General features: G+C 39.2%; 1 protein-coding gene and 1 non-coding gene across 3 annotated transcripts; both read left to right on the top strand.

Moving 5' to 3' along the window:
- The first annotated feature begins 57 nt into the window (after positions 1–57).
- On the top strand, positions 58–172 carry TRNAL-CAA. Its single transcript has 2 exons — positions 58–95; positions 127–172. It is a non-coding gene; the product is annotated as a tRNA-Leu (tRNA).
- A 645-nt stretch (positions 173–817) lies between these two features.
- Positions 818–14685, top strand: MAGT1 (magnesium transporter 1). 2 transcript variants are annotated; one of them, NM_001006435.2, is made up of 10 exons: positions 818–987; positions 1627–1796; positions 2673–2790; positions 4086–4226; positions 4778–4918; positions 5211–5300; positions 7690–7753; positions 9690–9764; positions 10988–11078; positions 13044–14685. In NM_001006435.2, exons 1-10 carry the CDS (start codon positions 907–909, stop codon positions 13057–13059), a joined length of 987 nt encoding a protein of 328 aa, NP_001006435.2. In that variant the 5' UTR covers positions 818–906; the 3' UTR covers positions 13060–14685. The 2 variants fall into 2 exon arrangements, 1 of the variants encoding a protein (NP_001006435.2); XR_003074717.3 differs by lacking the exon at positions 13044–14685 and having other exon boundaries at positions 7690–7776; positions 9671–9764; positions 10988–11053.
- The last annotated feature ends 891 nt before the right edge of the window (positions 14686–15576 follow it).

The following is a 15576-nucleotide window of genomic DNA, read 5'->3' as shown; positions in this document are numbered from 1 at the left end:
CTGGCACACCGATGACGAAAGGAATAAGGGCCTCTCCGCCGCTCCGTTGTACGCAGTGTCAGGATGGCCGAGTGGTCTAAGGCGCCAGACTCAAGGCGTGCCGCGCCTTCCCATGGCGGTTGGGTATTCTGGTCTCCGAATGGAGGCGTGGGTTCGAATCCCACTTCTGACACCACTTTTTTTTCCTTTTTTTTTTTTTTTTTCTTTCTGACTATACCAATTCCAATCCACAGAATCTAAACAGACGAAGGATTTCTAGTGCAGGAAGAAATCGCGGTGAGCTCCGCAGCGCTGGGGTGGCGTTCTATTTACCGTACGTTCTCAGGCAGAGCGAAACGCGAGCGCTTGATATCCCTCGGCCCGTTACCACCAGCCGAAGGTTTTACAAACGCATTTCGTTCACACTTTTAACCACCTTTCAAATTCTCGGCACAGCGATAGGCGTTTGTAACAGCGGGGAAGCGCACTGGGGAGCGACGGAGTTCCGCGTAGCTTTCTTCCATATTTCTTTTCGGTTTCGGAGGGGCTCCCGGCACAAGGCTCGGCGCCTGCAGCTAGGAGCCGGGAAGCCCGAACACACCGTAGCGTTAAGAAGAGTAGCAGCACTACACGAGCACCCAGTGAGAAACAATAAATCCTATTATTCCCATACAAACGCGCGCGTAGCATAACGACTACTCCTGTGTTACGAGAGCCCGCCCCTCAACACAGCTCCACCAATCCGGCTGCCCCAGCTTGCCTCCTCCTTATTGGCTGCCGCTCCAGAGCTGAGCGCAGAGCCTGCGAATAAAATGCCGGCAATGAGACGCGGGCTGTTGCTGCAGCCAGTAGGAAGCACCTGGGTGGTGTCGGAACTCTGTGGGTCGGTGTGGGCCAATAGGTGCGAGGTGGCGGTAAAGGGCAGTCATGGCGGCGCTGCCGGTACTTGTGCTGGTGCTGCTGCTGGCCTGCGGTGGGCCGCGCGCTGCGGGGCAGAAGCGGAAGGAGGTGAGGCGGCGGTGCGCGACTATCGCGGCCTCAGCGGAGTGCCCGGAGCCGGGGGAGGGGAGTGAGACGGGAGCGGGGTTGATGCGGCGGAGCATTCGGGCCTTGGGGAGCCGCTTGGCTGCTCTGTCTGTGTTTGGCTTCTCTCTTTAACAGTAAAAAGTGCTGTCGTAACGTTGTGCGGCTCGCTCGTGTTATTTCCCGGCTGTGTGGGGCTTGTGTTGTTTGCCTTTTATGAACTGGACACGGTGCTCCAGATGTGGCCTCACCAGGGCAGAACAGAGGGAGAGGATCCCCTCCCTTGTCCTGCTGGCTGTCCAGGTCTTGTTGAATGGCAGCACAGCCTTCTCTTGTGTCGAGGCAACAAACCTCACCATTAGCAGTGTAGGAAGGTGCTTCAGAGCAAGCAGCCTTTGTCAGTGTGTAAGCCCTTGATGTAGGTTAACATCCTTATTCATGATGTGATTGTCAGAAGGCTCTGTGAGTGCCTTGGAGAGCTGAAAGCTGAATGAAGTATCACATTGTGTAGCTGTTGTTATAGAATATAGCGCTGTATACGAATCTTCAAGTCCGTGCTGTGAGGGATGGGAGGGAAAAGCACCCACAGGAAAACCAACGCTCTTTCTCTGACTTCCGTTTCAGATGGTGTTATCAGAAAAAGTGAGCCAGCTGATGGAGTGGACGAGTAAGAGATCTGTGATACGAATGAACGGAGATAAGTTCCGCCGCCTTGTGAAGGCACCACCCAGGAACTACTCGGTGATTGTGATGTTCACTGCTCTGCAGCCTCACAGACAATGTGTTGTGTGCAAGTATGGCCTTAATTCATCAACTGGAACTTGAAAGTCATCATGTGGTGATTTGTAGGAGGTTAAATTTAAAAGAGTAACTCTCCCGTGCATATAAAAGTACATGATGCTAAAGTATGTCGTATGATACTAAAGTATGTCATATATTATTTCTGATATTCTATGGGAATACTTATTTTATATTGAGGGAAAACGATGTACTCGTTATTTATTTTGCTCTTAAATTAATTGACGTTATTCAGAGAAAATGCTCACAGTGCTGAGTTTCTGCACAGAGAGAGGGTGAAACCTCAACTTTCCTGGCATGTGCTGCTGAAGAAATGTTTGCAGGCTTACTGATGGCCTTGCAGTCTAAAAGTTGCTATTAGTTAATAGTACTGATTGGCATTTTATTTGTGCTGATAATTTGCTGGTCCTTAAATATATTAAGGCTTTCATGTATTTATCTGGAGGTGACTGGCTTCTCTAAAGGTAACTTCTGTACCAAATTAGTTGAAGTTTATTGGTGTTCCATCTTCTGATGCAGACAGGTGGGCACTTCTGTTCATTTCAGTGCCCCAAGGGTTAGCAAATTAGGAGTTTCTGGGCTGCATTTCAAAGATTTCTTTGGAAATTATCATTGCTCCTGGTTATGGATGTAATGAAATTTGTCCTTTTTCTTGGGCTTTAAAGTGCAGTGGTGCTGAATGCTTTGATTATTAGATGTGAAGCTGGCCCTGATTTTTATTTTTCTTTTATTTTAACATGAGAAGATAAATGTAGAGGGGTGGGTGGATTGCTCCTTTCAGCAGGATGGAGAGCTACAGCTCTTGCAGCTGTTCTGTAACTTGTGTTGGGGCTGACACATGACACACAGCATCTCACTTTGTGTGTTTGCAGGCAAGCTGATGAAGAATACCAGATTCTGGCAAACTCCTGGCGATATTCCAGTGCATTTACCAATAAGATTTTTTTTGCTATGGTAGATTTTGATGAAGGCTCGGATGTGTTTCAGATGGTAATGTTCTTTCTGTTCTATTTTTAACTTGTATTTTGGAGAATGAGTGTAAAGATGTGTATAAAACGTATCACAGTGATTAAAGATATGTAGAGTTACTGAGCTCAAGAGTTAAAAGCTACCACTCAGGTCCAGGAAAAGAAATAGAAGAGCAGAGGGCAGTGTTATTTAGCAGTAGTATTAATAGTACTGAAAAATATGAAATTGGCACAAAGGATGTGCTAGCTTATCTGACTGTTGCTTCAGGGTCTGTCTTTCTTTTGATGGATTCTCCTACAGCATAGGAAGAGGCAAGATGAAAACACTGAAATCCTTAGGAATGGTTAAGAAAGCAATAGTAGATCAGGCTTTCAATACTGACTGACTCCTACTCTTTTATTTTGCTGTCCTACTAAGTAACAAAATTGAAAGTATGTTTGAGAACTACAGTCACAAGCACATATGGAATGACAGAATTAATCATTCACTATAGGTTTCAAATATTAATTTTTCTTTAAAGAGATGCTCACCTTGGTATTTAAAAGCTATGAAATTTAGGCAATGCTATTTCAGTAGATGAAAGCTTTTGGAAAGGAGGGATGGGAACTTTCAATATTCTTGCTGTATTTTCCCTTAGTGTTTCATCAAAAATTAATTCACTAAGCTATGACTTACATAAATTACTGTACGTATTCCTATTCTGATGATTTCTTTCCAGATAGTGTGTATAAACAGCTTCAGAAAACACTGTAATGCTGTGGAAAAAATAGTGTTGGGGAAAGGTCTTAATTAGGAAAAGATTAATCAAAAAGGGAAGAAGATGCTATAATGTCACTTTATAAACAAAAAGCTTTTATTTGTTGTAATGTCCTGTTAACTGGGTGGAACCTCTGAAGTGCTTACTACAGAGCTGAGTACTGACAAAGGAATGTCAGTTAATTCAGAAAGGAAGCTCAGATGTGTTTAAAAAAACAAGCAAACAACAACAATTTCCTCAACCATCCAGAACAGCTGGCAGCACAGAGCAGAAGTTACTTCTGACTGCTTAAGAGAGAAAACAGCATGGCTCATATGAAGAATGGTACAGAATGGTATTAATTACTGTCTTAGAAAAGGCAAGAACTTGGTCTGTTTTTACGAGATACGGAAGCATAAGCCACTGTACGTGGTATCTTTGCTAAAGTAATTGTGAAGCTTGTTTGAATACTTGTGCTTTCTAATTTGGTGGCTGTTGCACCACGCAGATGAACTGGAAGCGTGCGTTGCTTAGTCGACCTCTGATGGTGTTGTGTTTTCTGTGGATTTTCTCAATACAGCTAAACATGAATTCTGCTCCCACCTTCATTAATTTTCCTGCTAAAGGGAAGCCTAAACGAGGTGACACATATGAACTCCAGGTGCGCGGCTTTGCAGCTGAGCAGCTTGCTCGTTGGGTGGCCGACAGAACCGATGTCAATGTAAGTGTGCATAGAGAGGGACTTTATTCCTCACCACCTCTGCAGCACTCCCTGTCATGTTATTTTGGCTATAGTTGTTAATTGTGTTTTGTTGATAAGTCTACTCTCGGACTCTCTAAATAGTTAATTGCCTACATTATCTTCCATCCTTGGAAATGTTCCAAGTAAAGCTGGATGGGGCTTTGAGCAGCCTGTTCTAGTGGAAGGTGTCCCTTCTGAGAGATTGTTTGAACACAACTACATCTTTAAGGTTCCTTACTTAGTGTTCTAGTATGTTATCTGTAGCTATGTCTGATAAGATGGTAAAAAATCTTTCTTCTTTCTCTTGTGTTTGAGGAAGGAAACTATTTCCATTAGTAGACAAGGCAGTATTATGTAAAGGAGGAAGAAATTTTACTTACTTTTCAGGTCAGAGCTATCTTATAGAAACTTGTGGGAGGTTTCTTTGGGGGTTGATATTTTTCTATTCTAATAAATGGAGGTTTTTTTAGGTGCAAGGTTGTTATGTGTAATCTTGTTAAGTGAAAATAATGAAATTATCTTGTGTGTAGATACGTGTGATAAGGCCACCGAACTATGCTGGACCACTGATGTTAGGACTGCTGCTGGCTGTCATTGGCGGCCTTGTGTATTTGCGTGGGAGCAATCTGGATTTTCTGTATAACAAAACTGGCTGGGCGTTTGCTGCTTTGGTGAGTAACCATGATTCTTGTCTACCTGATGCCGTGAGTTTTATTGCAATCACTTTTTAATGCTCATGTTTAAACCTGCTAGAGGACAATGAGGTGCATTTAGCTTTTCAGTAGCCTGATAATATTTCATCTCTGTTTTTTTCAACTCGGATGATACTTCATTGAATGCTTTCTATACTAATAAAAGGCCTAGATCAAGGTGCCATTCCAAACTAGCACCTGTTAGTATTAAATGAAAAGAAATGGAGTGGAAAAAAAATTCTTAAGGAGTATTTTATTCTTTCCTATTCAGTGTTTTGTATTAGCAATGACATCAGGTCAGATGTGGAACCATATTAGAGGGCCACCCTATGCTCATAAGAACCCCCACACAGGACAAGTGGTAAGTCTCTTCTCTATTTCTATTTCTGCATATCTATTCTACAGAAAAATGTCAGTGCTAAAAGAGGCAAGTCAAATTGCAGATTCTATTTTTGACCTCATTATTAGAAAGTTAGTGAGGCTAACTTGGTCTTTGAGCAAGGCAAGCTAGGGAATATTCAGTGCAGATATAGTCTGCCTTCTCTTTCACAGATATTTTAAGAGGGGTTTAGTAGGTAAGCTGTGTGAATGGAAAGGGTGTTGGAACTCCAGTCAGGATTTAGATTTAACTACAATTAATGTTATGCTTTCCTTGGCTGAAAAGAAACTGCAAACTCTTACCTTTGTACTAATCAATCACAAAAAACTGATTTTAATCTGAAACAAAATGTTCTGTTGTGTAATTGGTGTGTGATAATGGTTACCTAGAATTAAATCTTCATAGGAAAGGTATTAATAGAATTTTTAGTTTGGTGATTCATTGTTTTTAAAAGATGGATGTTGCTAGTTCATGATGTTTGAAGAATAATGACAAACATTGCCTAGGGGTTTTTTTTTTAGGTGTATTGCCTTCTGTTCACAGAAATAAGCTTCTAGGGAGCTAGAATAACTAATTCTTAATTGGACTAGAAATAGTAAGATTAATTTGCTATCTAGCAACATGCTCAGCTTCATGTTTGGAACAGCTCAAAGTGGTTTTCCATGGGGCAAAGTATTAGATAGCCATCATGTGGATGGTATTCTGTAGAAAACAGGACATACTGGTTCAAAAGTGTTGCCTTGTTTTAATACCAAGAGAGTTCAGGGTCTTCTTGTGTGAGGAAGCTTTGGTTATTCTAGTAATTAAAGAGAGCTAAGAACATATTAAAAAATGTTCTAGGGTAAACAGTTTGGTAACCCCATATCCTATCAACTTTACTAACAAGTTATTTGGGATAGAGATTTCCCCCATGCTGCTGTAAGCATTTCTTTAATATTTCCTACTTTATCTCCTCCCCCCTAAAGAGTAAAGGGGTGTGTGTGTATGTGTATATATTTAAGCAGTTGAATGTTATGGAGGAAGGATTTAACTATTCCTGTTTATTTTCACGTTTGCTTTTCAGTATTTAATTACCTGTGATACTTTCTCCTTTTCTCTCACATACATATTGTATCTCTAATGATGAAGAGATATGACAGTTCTAAGTAGCTAACAGAAAAATAGAGTTGTCTGTGTTGGGTCTTATCTATTAAATAGTGCTATTGTTGTGCTTGGCAATTTCATATTTAACCTGATCTTCCGTATCTCATGCATCTATCTAATGACTTCCATATAAAACATCTTGCTTTGAGATTCTCAAGGTAGATTGTCTACTGATCTTAGACTTATGAAACCTCATTGTTGGGGGGGGGAATAATCAGTTCTAACGTGGCTTGAAATACATTGCACTGCACACAATACAGAAGGAGATGCACAGTATGGTCTGTATGTACCAAGAGCATTGCATCTCCCAAGATCGCTTATACATTGTACACAGACTTTTCTCATGTTTTTACTCAGCCAGAATGGATTTGGTGAAGTGTCCTTCCATGCCTAGTTAGGTGGGTCAGACCCTCTGTATTCTTCCAGCAAAATGATGATCTGCTTATCAAATGCTTTTCTACTGGGATATAATCACTTCCACAGTGAAGGAGAGCTTTCCCATAAGGGATTGAAGAGCAGTAGTCTTAACTTCCATGAATTTCAAACTTTCGGTTGACTTATAGTTGGTAAACTTCTAATGAGAAAACAACAACAAATGAAACCAATAGAAGATTCTTGTCTGAGCCAACTGAAGTTCCAAGCCAACAGAAGTTCTCATCTATGAAATGTTTTCTTCAAAGTATTTCTGCTTTTTATTTTGTAACACTATTTGCTTACCATGTTCCTAACCCTTTTTTGATCTTAATACAAAGACTGAAGAGTAAAACTTCAAGGGTGATGTTGATGGTGGTATTTCTTTCTCTGATGGCATGAAAATGATTTAAAATGCTCAGCACTGGAACCAAGTCAATAGTATTCACACACTGTCCCAAAGATGAGAACAATGTCTGTAGCATAAGGATCCAAGTCAGGACTTGGGTCAGACTGGAAAGCCAGTGGGTGCAGGGGAAATGTAACTATCCAAATGGGGAATCTGGGTGATGAAGGTTGTAGCAGCTCTTGCATTATTATAATCTGAACAGTACTTTGGGCTGATTGCACATGATAGTACAGGAAGTATTTCCGATGCCCAATTCATGTTCAATAGATGAAATTGTTCATGCTAGAACTTCTTTTGTCTTGTGAAGGAGACATTGTAAAATGCAGTTCCAAGCTCTATAGCTGCTGTTAATTGTTTCAAAGTTGACTCCAGCCTTTCTAAAATTCAGTTGCTCTTTGTCTCTTACAGAACTATATCCATGGAAGCAGCCAAGCCCAGTTTGTTGCAGAAACACACATTGTTCTTCTGTTCAGTATCCTTACTGAAACGCGAGTGGTTGGTGACAATTCTTCTGTTAGCTTATGCTGCTGCCTTTTCTATAAGTGTGTTTTGTCATGGCTCATATCTGTCTGCTAATATTGGTACAGAAGCTTGTAGAGACTGTGTTGACAACTATGGCTTTCTAATGGCCATAATCTTTGAGTAGAAGAATGCCTACTGCTATCTCACCATTTGCTTCCCTTCTCAGTGACCAAGCTGGATGGGTTCTTGTAGAGTCACAAAGATCTTCAGGATAGCCTCTTTTGCTTTACACGTGTTTTGTCTTTTCAGTCTCACTTAATTCTCTTTTTGTTACTGAATTATTTCCTCTGTTACTGATGGTTTTTCTTTTATTTCTTGGCTTACCTTCTTTGCTTTTAACCTTAGCTCTCATTCATGCTAACAAGTCAGGATTTTTTCATGCTGGTATTAAGCCATCAAAAGAGGTAAGCAGAATCTTGCTGGTTTAGGTTTTTCTTTTCTCATTTGTATGAAGATGTTTCTTTAGAGCGTGCATTGTCTTTTTCTGCTCATACATGCATGTGTTTATCCATCATCTGTGACTTGAGTCTTCTCTCAATCAAGCTCTTCTTGTCTTGTCACTTGTACCAGCTGGTGCCTTATTTTATTTTTACTAGGGAATAAGTCTTATTTAATACTGTATTTCCCTTGCAGCTTCACTGTCCCAAACTGTCTGCCTTTTTATGGTATACAGATCTACTTAGCAGCACGCTTGCTGCAGGCACATGAATGAGTTTCTCTCTTAAACTGTATGATTCAAAACTACTTTATAAGTACCTGTCCTCTTCAGTACTCTGTAGTGGCTAACAGATTTCTGTTGCAGCAGTGAAGTTCATAGTAAATGAGTGGCTTCATCTGCTTTCTCCCTTCTCTTAAATCTTTTCGAAATCCTAATTTCAGCAAGGGATTCATTTATATTTTTTCTTTTTTTTGTAACTCAATGACATAAAGTGAACAATATTTAAAATGCTGTTAGGGGTTAAAAGAGGCTTTCAACTCCATGTATTCCATATCAAAGACTTATTTAATACTGAAAAATTCAATTTGGTAAGGGACTTCCAGTCTTTTTCTTGCTACTGTTGTATTTATGCATTCAGTTGAATGTAACATAATTTTTTATTGAAGCCTGTGTGCATGAATGCTGTCTGTGACATCATGGAGCAGATTTACCATTTTGCTCAAGACATTTAAAACAGCAGAAGTTAGTGAGGTTCCTGTCGTGTGAAAGTTGTTAATTGCTTTTCTCTCAGTTCTTTTGCTGAGGATGGACTGTATCTGAAACTGAGAGATGTCATCTCCTTCAGCTCCTGTTGGCATCAATAAATAGCTCTCATTTCAGGAGAAGAATTGAAGCTGAAACTTCTCTAGTTTTGTTGTGTTTTTCTTTCTTAGGATTCATTCTTGGCAAATGCCAGGCCTTTTTCTTGTCTGTGCTGCCTTGATTTTAGTTGTTTTTAATAGTTTCTTTTAATTGAAGCTTTAGAAAAGACTCAAATCTTGCTATTTGAACGATACCATGTTAGATCAAATGGTGTATTCATTTTGTTAATTATGTTACTTGAGTTAAAATGAAGTTTGTAAATTCCTTTTGGGAGTGGAGTAAAACAATAGTAGGAATGGACTTCCCTCCCTGAAGGAAGAAGTCCTGTTTCATTACAGGCTGAGATAGTGAATGCATATTCTCATATCATTGAGACCTACTATATATTCTGGCTTATGCTTCAAACTTTGTATTTATTTTCTCTTGGAATTTGACGATTGTGAGCAATTTGATTTGCTTTTTTTACCCTTAGATTTGTTGATTAGACCAGGAAGCCTGTAATTCTTCAAACTTAGGAAATTAGAAATGTGTGTATTGTATTAAGTCCAGTGTATTTTGTTGATCTAGCCTTAAACAGTGTCCACAGATGGTGGTGTTACTTTAGGAATGGTACTCCTCCATGAAGCTGCTACTTCTGACATGGATGTGGGGAAGAGAAAGAGTAAGTACTAATACTTTTCTCTCTATGTAGAGAAGTCGCATTATATAAAAATTAGGGTATTTAACAGAAATGCTTTTATGCTGTTTCTTTTAATTGTGAATATTGGTCAATTTTAATTTTCATGATTTTGTTAGTTTCAGACAAATGATGATATCCAGGGTTTCTATGGACTCTTCAACATTACAGTTGGTTGCATAATAGTGGTAGATTAAGTTTCAATTTCAAAATTGGTTACTATTTTCTTCAAGGAAGACTTAAAGAAGGGGAAAAAATGACTCAAACTTTACTCTTATTCTTCAGTTATCATAACATTAGAGTATTCCTTGTGGTCTAATATAATGCTGGGGTGATCTGTTAGAATAAAAACAAGTCAACTTAAGCTGCTTACTATAAAAAAAAACTCCAAGAAATGATCATGAAACATCATCTGATGTATTCAAGAGGATTTAACTTACATTTCATTATTTTGTGTGTCCAGGAGAAGACAGCTCCAATTTTCTTCTCTGCCCCATTTTTTGGCCATGTTAATCTCAGTTTATATCTATGCTTCAGTCAAGAAAAAATCAAACCATATGTTAGGTTCTATATGTCTTGTGTATTATTTGAGTCATAGTGTATGAATCTTTTTTCTTCTCCACTGCTATTAATGAGGGGTATTTCAGGATAAAGTGTCTGCAGATCCCATGGTAGTTGTTGTTGAGATACTCAAGAACTGTTTTTGGTGTGTACCAATTCCTCTCTTGTGGGTCACAACAGCAGTAAAACCAACAACAGCAGTTTTAGTTGTTGGATTTTATTAGTTCATATGGACCTCTGGTGGGAATGAAGTGAAACAGACTTCTGCTTTACTCTTGGACTGCATGCATGTGTGCTTGCTTGTTTCCTTGCCTTGACAGGGAAGGATGTTATTGTATGCTTTCCACCTTTCAGTGATTTCAGCGGCTTTTGGAGGTGCTTAGCAGAGAGCAACACAGTCAAATGTAAAGATGCTTTGTGCCACCTTGTTAGCAAGGGAGAGAAGGGGCTTATTGTCTCTTAAACCTGTGGTGTAAAATGGGCTTAAAGTATTTGAAAGAAAACTGATATCAGTATAGCTTTTCTAAATGACTGTAATAGAGGTTTAGTGTGACCGAACTGGTAAATATTGCAGAATACTTTTGTTAACTGCAGTATTTTTGGAGAGAGCTGTCACTTAACTATAGTTTGTTGTGCATCTCTTGCAGTCATGTGCATTGCTGGTATTGGCTTGGTGGTGTTCTTTTTCAGTTGGCTACTATCTGTCTTCAGATCAAAATACCATGGATATCCATACAGGTACTGCTTTTCTGCTGCTTCAGTCATTGTTTTCATGTGCATTGTGGTACAGCTACATCACCAGAGGAGGTGGTTATGGACAAAGTGGAATAAATACAAATGAAGACCTTGTGAATAACAAGTTTTGCTTGGACTGTATACATATGAATGAGTCTGTTCCTGTGGACTGGTATTTGCTTGTCTCTTAATGTTAATATGAAAGAAGCCAAATATCTTTTTTTTCTCCCCTGAAGTCTCATTTGGTGAAAAATATTCCTTTAAAAAAGTGCTCCTCTTGCTGCTCAGAGTAGCAATGTTGGCTAATAGCACAGTAATACAGCATTTGGTTGATAGCACTGTTTTTCAGTCTGGCCAAAGCAAAGATTATGCTGCATTCCTTTTTCTGCTGTTATGTATTTATAAAATATTTATATTTTCATGTTGGTATCTCAGCCAACTTATATTGAAATAAGTGCATCCTTACTACGTTTCCTCAATACTCATACGTTCTGATCATTAATTCTTATCATTGGGAACAGGGAATGTGACTGATTTAAAGCTGCAGATATTTCAGGATTGTTTCTATTAAGAGTCGAGCGCTCTTTGTGTGGTTAATTTATCTTTCTGTATTGATGGATTCAGGTGTCTTGTTTCATGTATTCTGAAGGAATAAATACATAGTGAGGGGCCAGCTTCTAACCATCTTGGCTCCTGTGAAGTTTCTAATATGTCTAGAAGGCTAATCCTGATTTGCGTTGGCAAATATATGGTGGTCTCTCTGTGAGAAGCCATAATGATGGGTTACTATGCCTATTAAAAGAGAGAGCATCAGTGGGTTCCTAGAATTCTGTAGTACATGTGGACACTGAAAGTTCATTTTTTCAAGATTTCTGTTTATTAAGGATTGCCACCAATTACTCCTTACACGAATAGTTGATTGGCCTCACTGTGATTAAGAGTAATATTTCTGGCTCCCAATCTGTAGCACTGTGCCACTGACAGATCTTCACTCAGCTTTTTCACAAATTGTGAAGAAATCTGCCTTACTTATCCTGCTTAAAAGTTTATAGTGGTGGCCATGACCTGAGGTGGGGGGGGAGTATGCCTTTGTCCTCAGCAGGAGGTGGGAGTTATGGGATAGGCTGCAAAAGGAGTGCCTCATCTGGGTTAGATTCAAATAATAAGGTGGAGGCAGAAGGCAGTTTCTAAAATCCGAATCATCCTCATTATCTGTTGGCAGCATAAGTATTTATTCAGTGATCTCACTTTCTGACACTGGGATTGTATGGTTTTTGCTGTAGTAAAGACAGAGGTCTGAAGGTAACGTTGAATTCCTGAAATTATTGGCTCTTATGACTGAAATTCAAGGGCAGCTGCTGCTCTAACTCACTGTGAAATGTCTTGTGCTTCTTGCCAAACAGTTCTTAGTGAAGCATATACAATCACAGTGTGAGAAGCTAGCCCAGTACTTCTCTGCTTCTGAAATTCTGCTCAAAAAGCCTCTTGTACTTTTCAGTATTCTTCCAACTCCTCAGAAATATCCATAACCCGTGAATTACAGAATCCTGCTAAACCACTGTTGTGTTCTTTCCACATCTACAGGCTGGGTAACCCTTTAAGTCATGGCAGTAGTCAGTTCTTTCATTTTTGTTAATGTCTCTATAATAAAATGTGATATTCACAAATACTTTTCTAGCACCGGAAAAGACCTGAATTTCTTGTTGAATAACTGATTGCCTTTTGTTGTGTTCTTTGCAGTGGTCTAATGTGCTTCTGCTAAGTTTGTAGCAAGTGTGATTGTTGCTGCTCTGGCTTGGCTTGAGGGGTACTACAAGTCTTGCTTTTAAGTGACTTTCTCTACAGCTACTTACCCCTTAGTTTTTCATTCTGATTTTCTGAGAATATGTGGAAAGCTAAATTGGCTATTGCAGGTCTTTTGCTTTTTATAAAATTAATGAATGTTTGCTTTTCTCTTTGTTCTTGCAGTTTCCTAATGAGTTAAAAGATTCCAGAATCCATAACATCAGGAAGGTGGTGACTGAAACCGTGTAATAGAATGGAAGAACTAAAGATGTGTGGTTCATGCTACCTCTCTGTACACTGAATGAGATAGTTAAACACTGAACCAAAGACGACATGCAGTGCCTTAAATATAACAAGCAATGTGCATTGAAGGACAGAGTATTAAGATGCAATCTCTAATGAGCTTTACATCTTCTGATGCAACTTTAAATCTAATGGAAGGCAAAACTTTACATTTAGAATTACTGTTTCCTTAGACTAACAGAAACGGTACTTTGAATTCTATTGGATAATCTCTTTTGCATGTCTTTTCCCCTCATACTTCTTGCTCATCCTTGCAGATGACAGTAGCTTCTCTGTTGTGCCTTTGCATGGTTGAGGAAGCCTCATATACCTGCATATCTCTTCCTTCAGTCTGTGTGTGACCCTTGGAGCGTACTGCAGATTCTATTTCAGGATGTGCATACCCTAAAGGTGTATGTCTATTTTGAGAAGAGTATTTAACTACAGTATGATACAAGAGATTGCTTCACAGATGAAGGTAGACTTTATAACAGGTAGTAATGGCTCAAATGGTAAAAAATTTCAGTCAACATTGTACAGTGACTTACTAATGAATTTTATACTTGATATTCAGGACTGAAAAAAATAATAATAAACTTAGTGCATTTCTTCTTCTCCCTAGTAAATAGGCAAAATTCATGGTAAACTTTGCTGTCCGTGATTTGATCGAAGTCCCTATTTGTTATAGGGCAACTCGTTTAATTGTTTAAAAACTTTCTTGTCAAATAATGAAACTACATCAGTTGATTTGTAAATATTGGTTCACAGCTGAAAAAGCATCATCTCAGTGATCAACACTTCCCTTCCAAAAATAACAAAACCTGGAAAGGTAATTACAAAGGTAACTATCTGTTGCATGAATTACAAGTTGCTAACTGGCCTTAAAGTTGCTGCTCAGCATCTGCTGTCAGATTGCTGGTCACAGTGCAAGTTCTCACATTCACTGCTTTCTCCAAATTTTTTTCAGCCTTATGTCCTTGGAAGGATATGGGAGTGGGCTGAGATATCTAACCCGAGATGTTGTTACTCTAGAAAAGCTTCCTTTAGCCTTACGATTAAATGGATGTGCTTTTTGCTCTTTTATCTCACGAAGATGCTTTGTCTTAAGGATTTTTAGTTGAAGCCCTTGTGCCTCAGCCCACGCTGTTTTGTAATTCAGCATCTGCACTACGGGAAATGTTTGTGGCCTAATTCAGCAGTACTGCCTTCTGTAGACTATGATGGCCTTGGCGGTTAATAGTCAGAGGAAAATATGAGCCTGGCTTCTGCCTGTCTCCTGTCTCTGAGGGTTACAGGATGTGGATACTTTAGATTTAAGCTTGAAAAGAGCTTTGTCATTCAAAGTAGAACGTTGTTATTATGCAATTTTGCTACATTAACACATCTCAAGTGCCTTACCTTTTCTAATTTAGTTGTTTGACATTTCAACTTGTTGGTGAGATGCATTTTCTTTTTAAACCATACAGAATGAGAAGTTTTAGTGGATTGGATAAGTTGTGTGGCTGGATTTTGGACAATTTTCAATAAATTTTTTTAATCCATGCTCCCGTGTCTCTCAGACTTTCAGAGTGAAAGAAGAAATGACAAATCTATTTTCTTGCACTATTGCTTCAATGTGTTAATAAGTGTATATAATAAATAACCTGAGCATGGCTGAGTAGGTGGGATTAATAGTGTATGTGCATTAATGCGGGAAATCACAACCTGAAGTATCACTGCTGGAGGTCCTCTTGTGTAGTCAACTAACAGCACAAGAGCTGCATGTTTTTCACTTGTACCTCAGAACAGCTGTCAAAGACAAGTCTTGGCTTCCTGGAGTCCTTGGCAGAGGGTGTTCCTGAAAGTGGAGTCCAGTGAGCATTACAGTTATAGACTTTTTAGAAACTTATTTTCCTGCCCTGTTGATATTTTGAGAAGGCTTCCAATGACATTTGAGATTGGTTGTGTTTTAGTTGTTAATGGTGCAGCAAAAGTGATTCACAATCTCACACTGAAATAATGTTTTCTATTGAAGCTCTCAGATTTTTTTAAATGTTGTGTTTATTCCGTCCCTCTCAAAAGCATTTAATCTTATGGGTCAACATTAAACAACTGTGTTGTATTGGTGGATGCTGGGGACATGTTGGCCTTGCATTTAAGGTGATATACTTCTAAGAGTTACGGATTTTCTTCTCTTTCCATGTTGGCACATGGAATTAAAATAATGCTTGCCTTTTTTCCCCCAGTTTTTCTCCTCTCTAGGCATAAAATGAAGCATGTGGAGAAAGGGTGAAGTGTGATCATTGAGTAGAAGACTGAGTGCTTCCACAGATCCGTAGAAGATCTAGAGAGTATGTAGTCCTAGAAGAAACTTATTTGGCTTGTAGAGTAGTTGAGCTAATAGTTAGCTATATGCATATGCATCTCTCCTGACTGGTTAGCATAATGCAGTTCT

The sequence above is a fragment of the Gallus gallus genome, chromosome 4, assembly GCF_016699485.2.
Source record: "Gallus gallus isolate bGalGal1 chromosome 4, bGalGal1.mat.broiler.GRCg7b, whole genome shotgun sequence".
NCBI classification, from domain to species: Eukaryota; Metazoa; Chordata; class Aves; order Galliformes; family Phasianidae; genus Gallus; species Gallus gallus.
The sequence above is the reverse complement of the archived record's forward strand: the minus strand, read 5'-3'. Positions and strand labels throughout refer to the sequence as shown.

Excerpts from the sequence above, each read along its gene's own strand:
- MAGT1 (NM_001006435.2), top strand. The coding sequence starts at position 907 with ATGGCGGCGCTGCCGGTACTTGTGCTGGTGCTGCTGCTGGCCTGCGGT. Across the intron at positions 4,227-4,777 it reads CCGACAGAACCGATGTCAAT|ATACGTGTGATAAGGCCACC; the intron begins GTAAGTGTGCAT and ends TCTTGTGTGTAG. Across the intron at positions 9,765-10,987 it reads GGATGTGGGGAAGAGAAAGA|TCATGTGCATTGCTGGTATT; the intron begins GTAAGTACTAAT and ends CATCTCTTGCAG.